Source organism: Petaurus breviceps, unplaced genomic scaffold, assembly GCF_028583685.1.
Source record: "Petaurus breviceps papuanus isolate PSGF00001 unplaced genomic scaffold, PetGlider_PUasm1.0 189, whole genome shotgun sequence".
Lineage (NCBI taxonomy): Eukaryota > Metazoa > Chordata > Mammalia > Diprotodontia > Petauridae > Petaurus > Petaurus breviceps.
In genome coordinates, this window is record NW_027185809.1 from 5814631 (window position 1) to 5832161 (window position 17531).

Genomic DNA, 17531 nt, shown 5'->3' on the forward strand with positions numbered 1-17531 from the left:
TCTTTACTAATGTATAAGGAATAAAATATTAAATAGGTTTGGTTCAGGGACAAGATCACTGTGGCTGGAGTAGCTGGAGAAGGCTTCATTCATGGAAGAGATGGGGCTTGAGCTGAGCCTTGAAAAGTGGATAGAATATAAAATGGGTGGGAACACAGATGGCGACAGGAGGCATTCCATACAGGGAAAACGGTGTGAAAAAAGGATGAAGGTCGACTATATCCTGGCCAGGGAGGAAATTGGATCAGACTGATGCAAAGAACACATGAGATAAGGTATGAGAAGCAGTGCTGGGTCAGATCGAGGAGGATACATAAGAGGTATTCAGAATAAGCAAAAGAGAGATATTATGAAACGGTGGTAACATAAAAATTACGAATTTTATTGCAACTAGCTGGGTAAAAATAATGAACTGGAAAAGTGGTAAGAATCAAGACAAGGAAGTCATGAATCAATAAATAGTCCAGGTGAGAGGTAGACGATGGCCTTCGATGAGAAAGATTGAGGAGCTTTAAGTGCACAGGGCCAGACAACTGGCTGAGGGTGATGAAGGCAAGACAGCCTGGATGGTTGGGGGGATGGTACCAGCAACAGAGATAAGGAAGTTAGGTATGTAACTTGCAAATTAGACTTTTAGGAAGATGCACAGATTCCAATTAAAAAATGGAGGTTATACCAGCATCCCTGGACGTAAACCATTTTCCCTAGAATGCCCACTACTTCATTCTAGACCATTCAGTAGAGAGGTTCCTCAGTGAAGCTCTTGCCCATCAGAGAAACCCAAGGCACCCCCAAGAACTATTTTAAAAATCGGTGGGGGTACCTGGGTAATGGGGGAGAGAATACAGTCCTTTGACTGGATCATAGTGTTGGTTCACTGACCCCAAACACTAACTCCTTCACTCTCATCTGTTCACATCAGCTTGAGCCCTAACCTCTGCCAGCGTTTTCCTTTCTGCCTGCAAACTTTCTTTTCTGGTCTTTTTCTCCTCACTAATGACCTTCTCAGCTCAGACAAAAAAGAAAATGGCACCACCAAGATATGGGCTCATACACTAAGTATCTCCAAGCCAGCTCTGCTCTGCAGGGATTCACCTTGGCCCCCAAGCTGAGGCTCCCCTTCTGGGCAATCCAGAGAGCCAGATCAAAAAACATCCCCCATGGGCCCAAGAATCCAAGATGCACATTGACTAGGGCAGTCAGGAATAGAAAATGATCAACAAACAGATAAAAAATTGATGATAAGTAGGTGGAACATTACAAATGGAAGGCAGAGGAGGAGAAAATCAAGGTCAGGGCTAGGCTGACCAAGAAGAGATCCACCAAAGTCAAACTGCACAGATTTTTTTTTTTTTTTTAAAACAATCGGGGTTAAGTAACTTGCTCAAGGTTACACGGCCAGGTGTTTCTGGGTGGGTGCTAAGTGTCTGAGCCCGGGATTCGATCCCCAGGTCATCCCAACACTGGGGCCAGTGCTCTTACTCTCTGTGCTACCTGGCCACCCCTAAGCAATTGGGGTTAAGTAACTTGCTCAAGGTTACACGGCCAGGTGTTTCTGGGTGGGTGCTAAGTGTCTGAGCCCGGGATTCGATCCCCAGGTCATCCCGACACTGGAGCCGGTACTCTTACTCGCTGTGCTACCTGGCCGCCCCTGCACAGATATTTTGATGTCCCTAATTAGAAATAGGATCTTTTAGCCTTGAAACCACTCCTGAGCAGACTCAATGGTGGACCACAGAATCATAAATATAGTGCTAGAATGGACTTCAGAAACTATCTAGTCTAACTCCCTGGTTTCACAAATAAAGAAGTGAGGTCCAGAGATACCAAGTGACTTGTTTCTACAGTCATTTGGGTAGTAAGTGAAGGAGCTGAGATTCAAATACGGATTATCTGGGTGTAAATGCAGCCTTCTTTCCACTGCACTACACGGGCTGAGCCAAAATCTGGTTGGACAGTCACAGTCTCTGAGCCCTTCCTGGCACTGCTTATGAAATGAGAGATTCACAAAATGCAACCACTAATTCAAGTGGAAATGGCAGGACCCTCAGGTCCTAGGACCAACTGAAGAGGAAAAAAACACAGCCACCCCAGGGCCTCAGCCAGAGTAGAACCAGCAAACACAGACGTAATGTGCTCATCACAGCAAGCTTTCTTCCTTGAAGCTACGGATGAGGTGCTATCCAGATGATGGCAACCCCAGTCTCTTGGCCTCTTAATGGAAGTCAATCTCTGGCCCATGAGGGGCGCTACCTCGTACCTACTGTAGGTTTAGAGAAGACTAGACTGTGCCAAAGAGTGTGTAAGAGTTTGTGAGCAAATGGATTCAGTGGAAAGATTAACAAGATTTGTAGTTAGAGGACCTGGGTTAAAATCATTTTTTTTTTTTTTTGCTTTTTGGAAGGGAAGTGACTTGCCCAAGGTCACACAGCTAGTCAGTGTTAAGTGTCTGAGGCTGCATTTGAACTCAGGTCCTCCTGATTGCAGGGCCGGTGCTCTATTCACTGCCCCATGGGTTCAAATCTTAACTCCATTATTTAATACCAGTATGATTTTGGGCAAATTACTATCCCATGTCTGGCATTTAGTTTCTTCCTTCTTGTAAAATGAGACTAAGATGATCTTTGAGGTCACTTTTCCAGCTATAAAATCCTATGACCCTAGAAATTCAATTTAGTTTTTATTGTGCCCAACCCATACTTGCAGGTCATACAGTTTAATCCCCTTCACATCACAGAGAAGGAAAAAGTAGAGCCTAGGAAAAGGAAATGAATGACAACAGGTCAAAAATGAGTCACTGACAGAGCTGGGACTCCTGCTTCAATTCAACTCCATGAACATTTCCATAAATGGAGAGAAAAAGTGCTGCATATCCCTGTCCTACCTGGTCCATCAATAAATTAAATGTCCTATGTATGATCAACAGGAAGGTAGATTCTTAGTATCCTTGGTCCCAGTGGTTAGTCCAACAAGCTTTTAATGAGTTCCCATGTGTCTTGCTAGCCCTGAATTAAGCTGTGGGGGTGACCATTAAGGTACTGATAGTCTAGGTGTAAAGACAAGACTCACATCTATAACTGGAGAATATAAGAGAATAAACTGTTAGATAGATTAGCATAGACTTTTAGTGCTAGATAGAGGTGTACTGGACCTCAAAATTATTGGTGTGAACATTTATACCTCAAAACATCATCAGGGAGAAAAACGTTAGTTAAGAGCTTAAACTTAAAAATCTGTCCTGTATATGGAGAGCTATTTGTTAAACATTTGCTTTGACTTTTGACCTTTGGTACTTTGGAAATTCAGAGGAAGAGAAACCAACTGTGGGATGAACTGTTCGGGGCCAACTTTCCAGAAGCAGACACTAGGGTTTATTCCCACTATTTCTAGTGCTAAACTCCCTTGAACAAAGATGGTATCCAGGTCAAACCAATTACCTTGGGGTAACTTATGACAGAACATTCCTGTCTCAACAACAAAAAACCTGAGAGGGCGACTTGTATGATAATAAAAGGCAAACACCCTCCTCTCTTTTCTCACCACGTGCCGCCTCCTCTCTCATCTACCTCTCCATATTCCCAAGGCTCAAATTCTGCTGCCAAGAGGAAAGGTTTCTGTCCAGCTAGGGAGTGCCAAAGCCTTTCAAGTTTTTGTTGATGATATTTTTTAAGCATTATTTGGAATGCATCAAATCCAAGCTGTGGTATAGTGGGGAGGTAAATGAGAAGAACCAGGGGAAGTTATTTCCTAAAGAGGAACTGCCTTTGGTCAAAGAAAAGAAGTGTTCCTTTTGAGTCTCCCTTTTGCTCTTTAGTTCTGGTCCCTGTAACTATCAGGGTACAGAGCTCAATTACAGAGCTCACATCCTTTAGGGCCTTATACACCAAGCTATTTTATCACCCCCAGGCTACCAAGCACATCTGTACATTACTGAAGTCCCTTTCCATTCAGCCACTCAACTTCATAATAGTTCGAGTCTATATTCCTTAGGACTTTCCCAGAATTCCCATGGGTTCCCAGGCTGAGCTACTGTTTTCGTAATGCTTATTGTTATTTTACTTCTTTGTGGCTATGCTAGGTCATCCTCAGAGAAGGTAAGGCTTTACAGTGTAGGTTCATGGAACTGAGTTATGTACTAAGTTGAGAAGATAATCTTTGACCAGAACTCTAGCTAAGCCAAGCAGGGAAGAAGCTTCAAATCAATAATTTACTGAGCCTTTACTAAGACTGAGAGGAATCCTGAACTGGGCACTGTGGAGGAGACAAGAAAAAATAAGACACAGTCCTTACCCTCACTGGAGCTTACCATTGAAAGAAACACAGTAATTCAAATCAACAGAAGTTTACTAGAGACCTACTACATGCAGGGAACTGTGCTAGGAGCTCATATACAAAGATAAATGGCATAATCTTTGATCTTAAGGAGCTTTAGTATTCTTCTGGGGAATTTCAACGTATCCATCAAAAAAACTAACTTAAAGTGGCTGGGAGAAATGAGAGCAAAGGGATATCTGAAAGGGGGAATGGTGGGGAGAGAAGGAAGATCATGAAAAGCTACATGGGAATATGAAAAGATTAGAAAAAAAAAATACATTCCAAGAAGAATAGCTTGAAAAAAATCCATGGAAGCAGAAGGTTGAGTTTGGGGATCAGTCGGTACTCCCCTTTAGCTAGAACAGTTTGTGAAGAGGAGCAGTGTGAAATGAGGATTATGAAGTGTTTTAAGTGCTGGGCTAAGAGGTGTGTACTAAATGTAAGGGAATCGAGGAATTATCATGTAGGAGATAGCTGGCTGGCTGCGTGGCCCTAAGCAAGTCATTTAACTTCATAGTGCTCTAGGCAGCCCTTTAAAGCTATAAGTTGGTTACAAGGGGAGCTGTCTCTCCTAGGAGTTCCCTATACCAGTGAAATCCTAAGTCCATTCCTTCTTTCGTATGAAGGAATGAAAAACAATGAAGATTTCTGAGCAGGAAAAAGGATCTGGTCAGATGTTTTGTATTAGAAAGATGGCAACGATCATGAAGGATGAATAAAAGGAAGAGATTGTAGAATAGGAAGCTCTTACAATAGGCCAGGCAAGAGAAGAAGATGATGGCCCCAATTACTATATAACTGAAGAGCAGGGAACATATACTGGAGATGGGACAGAAGCATAACTAACAGTATACAGATAATTACAAGTTCTTTTGGAGGCATAATCGAAATGATACAGGAGTCCTTAAAAAGAATTCATTTCCACCTAGGAAATGCTTCACGGAACAAGGCAGCATTTTCCCTGAGCTTTGAGGGATGGGTAGGATTTCAGCTGATAGAAATGGGAAGGATATTTCAGGTATAAAGAATAACATGAACAAAAAGGTAAAGAAATGTGATAGCACCAAACACGTGTGGGCGGCAGCAAACAGTCCAAACCAGTATAGGAAAGAGTGTACTGGAAGCTTAGGCTTAGACTGATAAACTAAAACGGTGCCAAACTGTGTAGGACCTTGAATGGCAGACTTAATAAGATATGAATAGTTTGGAGCCACTGAATAGATTTTTTTCATTTTTTTTTTTCTTTTTGGAGGGGGAAAGGCAGGGCAATGGGGATTAAATGACTTGTCCAAGGTCACACAGCTAGTAAGTGTTAAATGTCTGAGACTGGATTTGAATTCAGGTCCTCCTGACTCCAGGGCCAGTGTTTGTTCACTGCACCACCTAGCTGCCCCTGCACTGAATAGATTTTAAGAATATGGTCAGACATGAACATTTTAGAAAAATACTTTAACAATAATGAAGAGGAAAATTGGTTGGAGAAAACTAGGGAGACGGTTAGGAAATATTATAATTGTCCCAGTGAAAATAGATAAGAGCCTGATGACAATGGTAGCAGCAGCTTAAGTGCTAGATTAAGGGCTAAATGCAGATGCCAGAGGAAAAATAAAGCTTTGGTGACTACCAAGGAGAAGTTATAGAAATTCCTAACACTTTGTAGCAGAGTAATTGGGAAAACATTGAGGCTATTGAAAGGAATAAAAAGTCAGGAGGAAAAGTGGGTTTAAGTAGGGGAAGGAGAATAAGTTGGTTTTTGGATAGTGAGAGAAAAAAAAATTAAATCCTTTAACACTGCAGCAATGCTGGCATATCTGTAGTTAGATTTGAGTATTTCCCTGTTACTGACATTCTCAAAGCCATTCTCTTAAAGTTACCCTTTCCCCAATAACCTGGGTAAGACAGGGAAAGTCCAACTTTTAGAGTTATGGCCTCTTAAAGGGTGGCATATTCTTGAAAGTCACCCTTTCCCCAACAATCTAGGTGAGGCAGGCAAAGTCCAACTTTTAGAGTTAACGGCCTCCTAAGGGTATACCCTCGAATCTATTTTCTTAACAAGATGTATAAAAACTGAGTTGGACTAGCTGTGTGAACTTGGGCAAGTCACTTAACCCCAATTGCCTTGCTTCTCCCCCCCCCCCAAAAAAAAAACTGAGTTGGAAGGGGAAGATGATGGAATCTGTAGCACAATCAGGCTGCCATTTAATGGGAAGGGCAGCACATTAACTCGGTAACCAAGAATCAGAAGGTTCTACGATGGCTTCTCAGCGGGTAGTTCCTAGGAGAGAAGAAAGGGACCAAGGATCTAGTTCTTGCAGGGTTTTGCCCTGTTGCAGTGACAACACACCTATTTGAGGTATATGACTGTCAATTCAACCCTCTGCTTACAGATAACTCTCTTCACTATCCTTAGGAGGAAAAAGAAATGCATTCGGTACTTACAAGGAGAAGGAGAAGGACGCTGCACCAGCCCCGTTTCTTCAGATGGCCGTGCTATAGACTCCCCTCCATCCCCCCTGGATTCCCTCCAATACATTCGTCCTGCTTTTACCCCAGACCAGCTCACCAGTCCCACTGATTTCACACACAGACCACCAGGCTGCCCCTTCTCCCTCTCTCTCCATCTCCAGCCTCCTCCTCATGGGGCTGGCCTCCCAGCAAGGTGACCCTCCACCCTCGGCTCCCCAGCAGCCTTTCCATGAACATTCAGCAGCATACAAGCATCACGGCAACAGGAACATAAGGTCCTCCCTCTTCTATTAGGCAGCCACGTCAAAGGCATAGGACACTTTGCTTTCTCCACAGGTGGTCAAGAGTCAGCCAATCAAACAAAAACTGGCCTGGGGCCTCACCCCATTTTCCCACATAGTGCCCGGCCCTTATACAACAAGGTGACACAGCCTGTCTAAGCTGTGGGGTCCTTGCTGTAAATATGTTAAGGAGAGTGGTCAGACCAATTTCAAAATGTCATCTCACATGCCAACCCTTTATGTCCCAAGTGGATTTCAGCAAGGTGTAGTAGTAGAAGGCACACACTGGACTTGGATTCAGAACACAAACTCTAGTCCCAGCTCCTATATTACCTAATGAGCTACTGTGGGCTCAGGCAAACTACTGTCTGAATCTCAGTTGCCATATAAAATGGGAATAACATCTGTTCTCCAAATAAGATAACAGATATGAAAAAGTACTGTAAAAGTGGCCATCAAGTAGTACTAATTAGTCAAATACCCACAACTTCTTGAACTCTCACTGTTAAGTATTAGCAGGTCACATGCCTGCTTCTGATCCTTTTGCTTTCAGCCACTGCTGAGCCCTGCCCCATCAGCCACCGTGCCTCCCCCTCCCATGGATAGCACATTCTGGAAAGAAGAAAAGATAAATCAGGGACCTCAGAGTTGTACATCCAAGATCTGAGCGCCAGCTCTGCCCAGGGACAAGCTGTGGAAGATGGACTCTTCTTCACAGCAATGATGAAGAAAAACTTCTTGTTCAAAGGACAGGAAAACAGTGTTTACAGATAACCGACTCTTTTGAGCCTGGCCAAGGCTCCTGTGTAAACTCAGAGGAAACATTTATTGCTGTGCTTGCAATAATTTCCATGCTGAGGGAAGCCAGGAAGTTGTTCTGCAGTAGGCCAGGGAAGTCTGGCCCCTTCACTCAAGAGCAGTTTGCCTTTAACTGCTCACAAATATTTCCTAGAAATCTGAGTTTCCTCAGAAACATGTCCTAACAACTCAACGAAGGACAACACAAAGCTCCCAGTGCCGTCTGACAGCCAAGATGCAGAAAGCCAGTCTGGGAGTTAGCAGCAGCAGTCCTTGGTCAGACCACTTTTTTAAAGCATTTCTATACATTCCCAGATCTAGCTGTTTAAGACTGATTGTTAAGAGGTTGGGCCATTACAGTCAAGTCTTGATTAAGGGGGAATTTAAATAATATATAAGACTCACAGATAAACTTCAAACCTCACTTAAATCTTTAGTTTCAGCTTCCAATTCTGATTCAAATTTCTCCACTTAACAAAGACAGCTTAAGGCTTTCCCCCTCCCATGCTTCCCAGGTGTCTCCTGGAATACAAGGGCCCACTGGAGCTGTAAGGAGAGGAGTGAGGGCCAAATCAAAAATTCTGTTTGCTGTGATCTTGTCAGATAGATTGGAGTGCTAATAATCCACTAAAAGTCGAAAAAAATACTAAGATGATCCATGCCCCTATGCAACAGGCTTACTACAGTGGCTATTATCAATTTCTGAGCCTTGGAATTTTAACATGCTTTTTTTTTCTGCTTCCTCTCCAGAATATACATAACCTGGTTTCAGAAAGAACCATTCATTATAGGGGTAGTCTATTTTTTCCCCTTTTCTACCCAACTTCTTATATACTGAAGACAATGTATTATTTTTGCTATAGCATTGCAAGAAATTAAGAAAAAAATGATCTTTATAGTGTACAAAATATTTTTGTATTTTCTTAAGGCATCAACAAGGAATGCAACTTTTTTACGTAAGAATAAAGATACTTTTTACTAGGTTTCTATATAAAAGTTTGAACCTTAGGAAGCTGTTTACACCGAGCACTACACTTATAGTTTGCTTATGTCTCTGTGCAGCTACTACACAGCTAAACCTTGACACTTGGGGGCCACCCCCCCAAATTTTATTTTCCCTAAGTTCCTGGGGCTTTGCACAGAAAAATCAGTCCAAGGACAAAACCTTTTTTCTAAGTCAAACCGCCAACTTTCTAACTCCCTCTTCCCCTGCCAGGAACTGCTCTCTTGTTGGAGTCAAGGTCACATTGACAAGAGGGTTTTCCCACCCCCCATGGGGGTCAGGTTGTACAGACCATTTCAGTGTTTTTCTCTCTCCTGGGAGAGACTTACCTATCATGCTTGCTTGGATTCTCATCCAAGGGTCCCAAACTTTTCTCCCTTCAATCTGTTCATTCCCCCCTCCAACTAACAAATGACTTTTCAAACCAAACCTATAGACTGATTTCTAAGGCACTGGAAAAAGACACCATTAAGCAGACACCGTTCCCCAGGCCACATACAAAGCAATACAGGGAGAGAAACAAGGTCCACAGTAAATTTTTTTGCAAAGGGAACTAAGCAAGACCAGTCAGGATGCCTGGGAGATAGTGGCTGCATTTGGGGACCCAATAGGCAGTAGAGAACAATTTCCAATCAACCCTCTAGGCTTTATCTGAGCTAATACATGTGCTTGGTGTTTAAATGTAGACAGTATTTTTTTCTTTTTTTTTCCTTTGGGGAAAAATCATTTGACAGAAAGTGAGATAAAATCATTTATAACATAGTACAATAATATCCAAAGCAAAAAACCTAAACCCTGTTGTTTTATTAGCTCCCCAAGATCTTTTTCCAGAAACTACCCAAAGTGTTATTTTATTACGAATCATTTACATGTTTCATGTTTGATTAGCGGCTAAAATTTAATTCTCACAATTTCAATTATTTTAATATAGAAATTTTACTTCCAAAAACATAATAAAAGTACAAGTCACTGCAAAACCGTATCATACCAAATAAAGTCACTATTGTAGCAAATAAAACTATCTAGCATTTAGAACAATTGGCCCAACAGTTATTCATCATGTGTTGTAATTTTTTAACAACTTCACTGACTCTGTAACTTTTTTTTGCTTTTATGTTTAGCTTTATAAATAAAGCAATCTATAAGAAAGCTGTTCATTGGGCATGGGCCATTGGAAATACCAGTTTCTGGGGGGTAACTGGGGGCATTGGGAGATGGTACAGGCAGCGACATCTCTGGACTGCACAACAGGAAAATGCGGACAAGTATGACCATCCACAGACATCCAATAAGTAGAGGCCTAGAATTTGCTCTTAATTTGGTACTCAAAATCGGAATTTTAAAATTAAAGATATTAAAGACTAAGTCTTTAAGCTACAGAAAGGTAACAGGTTAAGAGGCCATGGCAACCGATAAGATCACCAAAGGAAAGGAGGGCTGGGAAAGAAAAATTGAGGACAAGTGCTTGGCAAACATACACAGATAAGACACTGGAAAAGAAACTAAACTAGGAAAGCAAAGAAGGAAAAAGTCAGAGAGGCTATTGTCATAGGGCAAACATGCCAAGGAAATGATGATAAAAAAGTAACAAATGCTAATATAATTTGAAAGGAACAGAGGTTTAAGAAAAATGCCATGCATTTGATGATTAAGAAGTAACTAACCTTAAAGCAGTTTCAGAGCAGTGGGGTGAGGAAAAGTCAGATTGCTAAGGATTGAGATGTGCACAAAAAGGCAACTTAGCTTTGCCATGATTGGTATAAGAAAAAACTGTATGGTTGGTTTGAGGGGTGGAAGTAATGTCAAGGAAAGATTTGAGGCCTTAGGAGAACTAAGCATTATTTATGGATAAAGAGGAAGGAGCTATCAGAGAGGAGACTCAAGACACAAGAGGGGGATGATCACTGGACAGTAGCTTTGGAAGGTAGTAAAAGATGAGATAAAAGCACAGGCTTACATGGCTTGGAAGATACCATAGGTCACACATCACCTCCATTCTTAACTACACAGTGTAATGGTATAGTACAAAGCACACTTATCAGTAAGCAGGGACCCCAGGTTCTAGTCCCAGCTGTGCCATTAACCAGCTTTACAACCTCATTTTTGTTGTTCAGTAGTGTTCAATTCTCTGTGACCCCATTTAGGGTTTTCTTGGCAAAGGTACTGGAGTGGTTTGCCATTTTCTTCTCCAGATCATTTTACAGATGATGAACCGAGGCAAACAGGGTGACTTGCCTGGGGTCACATGGCTACTAAGTGTCTAAGACAGGATTTGATCTTGACTCCAAGCCCAGTGCTCTATCCATTGCACCACCTAGCTGTGCTCCTTCACAACCTTAGGCAAGCCACTTTTCTTTCTTTGGGCCTCACTTTACCCCTCTGGAGGGAAGTTGGACTAATCTCTAAGGTCCCTTTCAAGGTGACTTTTGGCTGTTCTGAATTTAATTGCCTGACCTGACATGTCATCCATAAGGCAGGTTTTAGTCTAAAACCTATTTCTTGGAAGGACTTATTTCTTCCTCCAGGTATCATCTCTATGGAGGTGACTCTCCCATTTATCCAGCTCTAACCTCTTTCCTGACTGCCAGTCTTCCATCACTAAACTGCCTCTTAAGTATCTCAACTGGATGTCAAACAGACATCTCAAATTCAACACATCCAGCATTCTCTTTTCATCCAAACCTTCCCCTCTTCCAAGCTTCCCTATTACTGTTGAGGGCACCATGATCTTCCCAGTCACTTAAGACTCACAACCTCATTGTCATCCTCAACTCCACACTCACATTCATCCAATACATCTTAGTTTATTATTGCCAAGTCTTCTTGTTCCTGCCATTATGTTTCTCATGTCCTCTTCTCTCCACTCACATGGTCACTACCCACTTAGCCCAGCCCCTCATCGTCTCACGCAAAGACAACAGCCAACATCCTTTTCTTTGGGCTGGTCTCCTGGCCCTCAAGTCCCTCCCCACTCTCAATTCCTCCTCCACTTGGCTGTTAATAGGCACAAGCCTGACTTAAAATTCCAGTAGTTCCATATTACCCCTTCCAGGATAAAATATTAAATCTGTTAATTTTTAAAGTCTTTCCCAATGTCATTAAGTCTCTTACACTTTACCTTCTTTCATTTACTCTGATTCAGCTGCCCCATCATGTTGCTTCTCATATACAATATGCTCCACCTTCCAACTCAATTTCTTCATGCCTGGAATACTTTTGGCTTCCTTCAAGATTCAAACTCAAACCACACATTTTGCAGGAGGCCTTCACCACCTCCCCTCTTCTCTCCCCACTCTAGTGCTTTTCTCTGAAATTACTTTCTATTTAGACTGCAAATTTTTTATATGCTGTCTCCTCCCTGAGGGCAGAAATGATGTTTTTTAACCTTATTTTTTGTATCGCCAGGGCTTAGTAGCACAGTGCCTGCACATACGGTAAACAATAAATAAATGCCTGATGACTGACTTGGGGAGAGGCAGGTGCAATTACACAGAAGTAATGATGGAGTGATTTGGATGGATAGTAAGGAAGCTCACAGTTCACAACTGATGGAAATTAGGGTTGGAAGCAAAGTTATCTGATAAGAGAAATTGGGGTTTTGAGGAATTCAAATTAATTTCTTTGAGTCTAATTTAGTTGCTTTTGTGACACTTGCTGTCTATTGATCCTTGTTTCCCTCCTAAAGAGAACATGGCTCTATCTAAAAGCTAAATTATCCAATTATACCCCCTGAGCCTCACAGAACCCGTTTCATACTGTGACAATAAGCCCCAGGTTTGTAACCTCTGCCAATTATTGTAAGCTCTCCTAAACCTTTACCTCCTTTTCTTTTCAGCAGTGGAGCCTAGAATTGGACACAGGTCCCCTGGAGAGGCTCTTCAGCTATGGCTGCCCTAAAAAAGAAGTTTAGGGGATCTAGTTGGGAAAATTATCTTAAAAGCCCTGAAGAGAAGAATGAAAGAAGCAAATTCTAAAACGAGAGGATAAAAGCAACAGAATTATTTCTAATGCACACCTGAAAGGAAAATGTGTCACAGCAAGGGGATTTAATATGTGCTGCACAATAAAAGGCCAAAATGTAACTTTACCTTGTTTGCATCTGAATAAAGGAAAGCTTTGTGTGCTTAGGTTTCAGAAAATCCAATTCCTTTTGTTTAACAGGTAACAGCTATCAACTTACCCAAAGACTGGAACTGGAAACTTCACAAGTAGATCTTCTTATGAAATCACCACAATTCTTACTTACTCAAGACTTTTCTTCCCTGGGGACCACAGTGCTTCTCAGTTAACTGACATCTTTTTGGATGAGGGCAGGAGCTACTCAGAGACATCAAAGCCCAGTCTATCCATTCGGATGGTAATGAGACTGGGAACAGAACTTCAATCTTCTGGACATGAATCAGGCAGGAAGTTTATAGGTATAGCAAAACAACATCTTTGGCATTATTTTGTGAACCTGAAGATCTAACATCATGCCCCCGCCAATCTAACACTAAATAGTAAAATGGTATATGTATACATAGCACTACGGATTTAAGAGTCAGGGTACCTGAGCTCTCATCCTCGAGCTTGGTCAGCAGTACACAGTATAAAAAACATACGATGTCTCATTTGAACCAACGAAAGACCTTATCGGTGTTTTCCCAAGAAATGTGAACTTTCTAGAAAATGTAATTTGTGGCTCCTTTTGTGGCATCATAGAATTGCAAAACACTAAACCTTGAATTCAACCTAAATTTAAAATTATTTTTAAGTGTTACCAATGGAGGCAGTGTAGTATAATCACTAAAGACACGAGTTTGAAGCCCAGCTTTACTCATGTTACCTTGTGACCAAATTGAGCAACATACCTCCCCTTGGCCTCAGTTTCCTGCTTTCTAAAATGATGGAAATTAGACTAAATAATATGTAAAATGCTTTCTAGCTCTAAATTCTATACAGCGATCAATTTAAGGCATGCTCTCAGCATTGGTAGAAGCAAACCCCCAGGATTCAAAATTACAATAAGGACCCCAAATTCTTAGCTCAGGAAAGGTATATATGATCATACATCACTTCCCAATGAGCTGTGGCCAGCCAGAAAAACCAACAGAAGCCTGCAAAAAAGGGAATGGAAACAAAACATATTATTATACTACCTTTGTAAAAATCTGGGGTGGGGCTATCTATATGCCCAAGAGCTTGTATACAGTCTAATCTGAAACCTCCTGAAAAACTGAAAATAAGTAGGAAAAGTTCAAAGCAGTGAGGTTAAAATAACCCAACAGACAGAGGAACAATCCCTATGAAGGTAAGATGACAAAAATGTATTGATTTTTGGCGTTTCCAGATACTGATCAGAGAAGTCTATAGAATCAGAAAAGAGAAAGAATGGGAACACAGCTCCTCAACAAATTTTAGGTACTAGGAAAGGGAAGGTGCCCAAAGTTTGAAAAATACTGTAGTAGGCAGAATAATTTATGGAATCCATGACCCTTAAAAAAGTGAGAACATAGTGAAAATACATATGGTTTCAAATATAATCTATAAATCCACAGGTGACAAACAATAAGGGAAACTTCAGTTTGGAAGAACCATGACAAACAATGCCATTCCTCCCATACAATGCCATGTGAAGCCCCAGGAGTGATTTCCCACCTTTGTGCTTCATACAAGATCCCAGTAGCCTTTTAAAGCCCTGCATAGATGCTCTTTTATGAAGCCTTCCCTAAGGGCACTAAGACCCAACCACACTTTTCTTTGTACCTTTTTTGTAATTTACCACATCCTGTCCTGTATCAAACAAATCAGTTCAAAAGACATATTATTACAGTACTATGATATGTAAGGCACCCTACTAAACTGGTGAGGATTAAAAGACAAATTTATAAAAAAAAATGTGTCCTATAGGAGTCAAAAGGTATTTATTAAGCATTTACATAGTACAACAAACTCAATACCAGGTAAATTTGGGGAGGGAGACAACACTCACCACAGGGATCAGAAAAAAATGACACTCAAGTTAAAGCTTGAAGAAAGAAGATAATATCCGTGTTTCCCCAATAATAAGACCTATCCCGATAATAAGCCCTCCCCTTACTGTGTAAGATTCCTCTAAAATAAGCCCTCCCCCAAAAATAAGCCCTATTGAGATTGCTACTGTAGTGAAGGTGATCCCCTGTGCTACACGCTACATTACGGTACCCTCTGTATGCACTGCTCCCCCCCCCCATGAAACACACACGCACTCCGAGCTACATCCAATCAGAGCTGCAGCAGTGAGTGCGTCATCCTGTTCTTCCCCAGTGATTTGCTTGCTGGCGCCATTGAGAGCAGTGCCGCGGAGGAGAGCTGAGGCAGGACAACATAAGCCCTCCCCTGAAAATAAGCCCTCTGGTGGTTTTCTTTCCAAAAAATTTAATAAGACAGTGTCTTATTATCGGGGAAACACGGTACGAAAGGCATAAATGAGCATACTAGGCATGGAATTCCTATGCACAGAGGTGGGAGATGGAAGAGTCAATATGGGAAATAAGCTAGTAGAGTTCAGCTTGACTAAAATGTGGACTGTATTAAGTGAAGTAATTTTAAATAAAATTAAATGTCAACTTTGTTTTCTCAGCGCCCTGCTTACAAACAGATGATGCTATAAAGTTGCTGAATTTTAATAATATCAAAATAAACACAGGTATGAAATATTAATGAAAGGGAGGTAGGTGTCGGATGGAAATTAATAACACACAATGGCGCTAATAACAGCTTCAAGAGTAATTTGAAAGTAATTGCTTATCCTAGTATAAACTATGTAAACTGACTGGCCCTTAAGTGTTGTTGTAAGTAATTTCCATATAGGGAAGGTGTAAAAGGAAACCTCTCCTTAGCTTTCTATCTCTCTCCTCTGTCACTTCAGTATTAATTTAATCACACTAACTTAAAGATCTTAGTACTCTTTGGCTCCTCTTTTTCCACCGATGTGTACTTTCTGAGTTCTCATATATACTTCTCTTGTCTATATAACCCAGACCAGAACAATAGTTATGGGCTCCTTCCTTTCACCTACCACCTCCACTTGCCCTCAAGTTGATCCAAAATAATCTTTCCCTGATTTCCTGTGATAACTGAAAGCCCCATTCAATCTAGTCTTGCTGTCCAAACTTTAAGTTAGCATTTTCTTTTCTTTTTTTTTTTTTAAAGCAATCAGGGTTAAGTAACTTGCTCAGGTTACATGGCCAGTTATTTTGTGTGGGTGCTGAATATCTGAGGCCGGAACCGATCCCGGGTCTCCCGACGCTGGGGCCGTGCTCTTACTCACTGCGCCACCTGGCCACCCCTAAGCAATCGGGGTTAAGTATAAGTTATCATTTTCAACAAGGGCCAAAGGGCCCTCCTTAATTTCCACCTGAAGGAGCAAAGTGCAACTGTGATAATGTAGCCAGGAATTATAAATGCTGAATCAGAGCAAATCGTAATGAATGTTAGGAATGAAAGGATTAGACAAATTCTGAGATTTCAGTTTAGATAACGTAAAAGCGAAGTCAACAGAAAAACTGGTCTTCAGGAAGGATAAGAACAAGGAAGAAAAGAAATCCACAAGTTCTGAATATGCTCTTTAGGGTTATCAGGCTACAAAAGTGACAAGGTACCAATGGTCAACAGTCATGGAAACGTTTTCAGAGCAGAAGAGATCACAGATGGAGTTTCAGATGTCAATCATCTGCATAAAGGCAGAGGTTAGAATGGATTAGGTTATAAATTAGAGAAAGTCAAAGACAGAACCTTTGGTTAATGCACAGAGGGAAAGAAAATCGAACATACACAGACCTCTTGGTCCAGGATATTAGGATGAGGTTCAGTAATTTTAGTTATATTGAAAAAAAAAAAAAGCACATAGAATACCACTAACTCAGAGAAGATATGATACCAATCCAAAGTCAGAATTAAACTTATTTTGCTTTTATTTTCTTTGGCAAGAGTGATATTTGTAGTAGGAAAAAAAATAATTAATAGAGTTGATAGTATGGCAATAGTAAGAGAGAAAGCACCTAACCTCAAATCACCTGGCCCAGAAGAATATATTATTACACTACTCAGCATTATTCTAGACTAGAAGGTATATGACCACAGGACTGGAGAAGGGCAAATCTCCTGGTTTACAAACTATATGTTAAAAAGCTCACTGACTCCAATTCCTAGAAAAATTCTAAAACATATTAAATGGATTATTATTGAATATATAGAAAAGGAAGCAATGACCGTAAACTGCTGGCGTGGTTACATCAAAAAGATATGATGAACACAGAAATATTTTCTTTTTTTTTTTCAAATTCTATCAACAAACATTTATTAAGCTCCTACTATACCACCAGGTACTATGCTAACTGTTGAGGTCTGTATTATAAAACGGTTCCTACCAAACAGCTCCCATTCTAATAGGAAAGATAACAAATACAAGTAAATATATATCCCTGCCATCAGTTCACACTCTAATGGGAGAGATAACACATGTAAATATATACAGGACATATACAAAACAATTCAAAGCAGTTTTGTAAGGAAAGACAATAGCAGTAACCTCTATATGCTCACCAAAGAGAGGACTGTAGCTTATAGTATGTAGAAAAGATGGTAGTGGCATTTGTAGCTCCCACCTCCCAGATAAGGGAACAGACATACTTGTTACAGAGTCCGTA

General features: G+C 41.0%; 1 protein-coding gene across 4 annotated transcripts in view; it reads left to right on the forward strand.

The window, feature by feature from the left end:
* TCF7 (transcription factor 7) overlaps nucleotides 1-13901 on the forward strand; it is a 122302-nt gene extending 108401 nt beyond the window's left edge. For 3 of the 4 annotated variants that reach the window (XM_069091831.1, XM_069091834.1, XM_069091833.1), the window contains one exon: nucleotides 6725-6947. In XM_069091831.1, coding sequence (XP_068947932.1) covers nucleotides 6725-6810 — 86 coding nt within the window. In that variant the 3' untranslated portion in view covers nucleotides 6811-6947. Of the gene's footprint in view, nucleotides 1-6724; nucleotides 6948-12697 lie in introns of those variants that run through there. The other variant, XM_069091832.1, reaches the window with a different exon arrangement.
* The last annotated feature ends 3630 nt before the right edge of the window (nucleotides 13902-17531 follow it).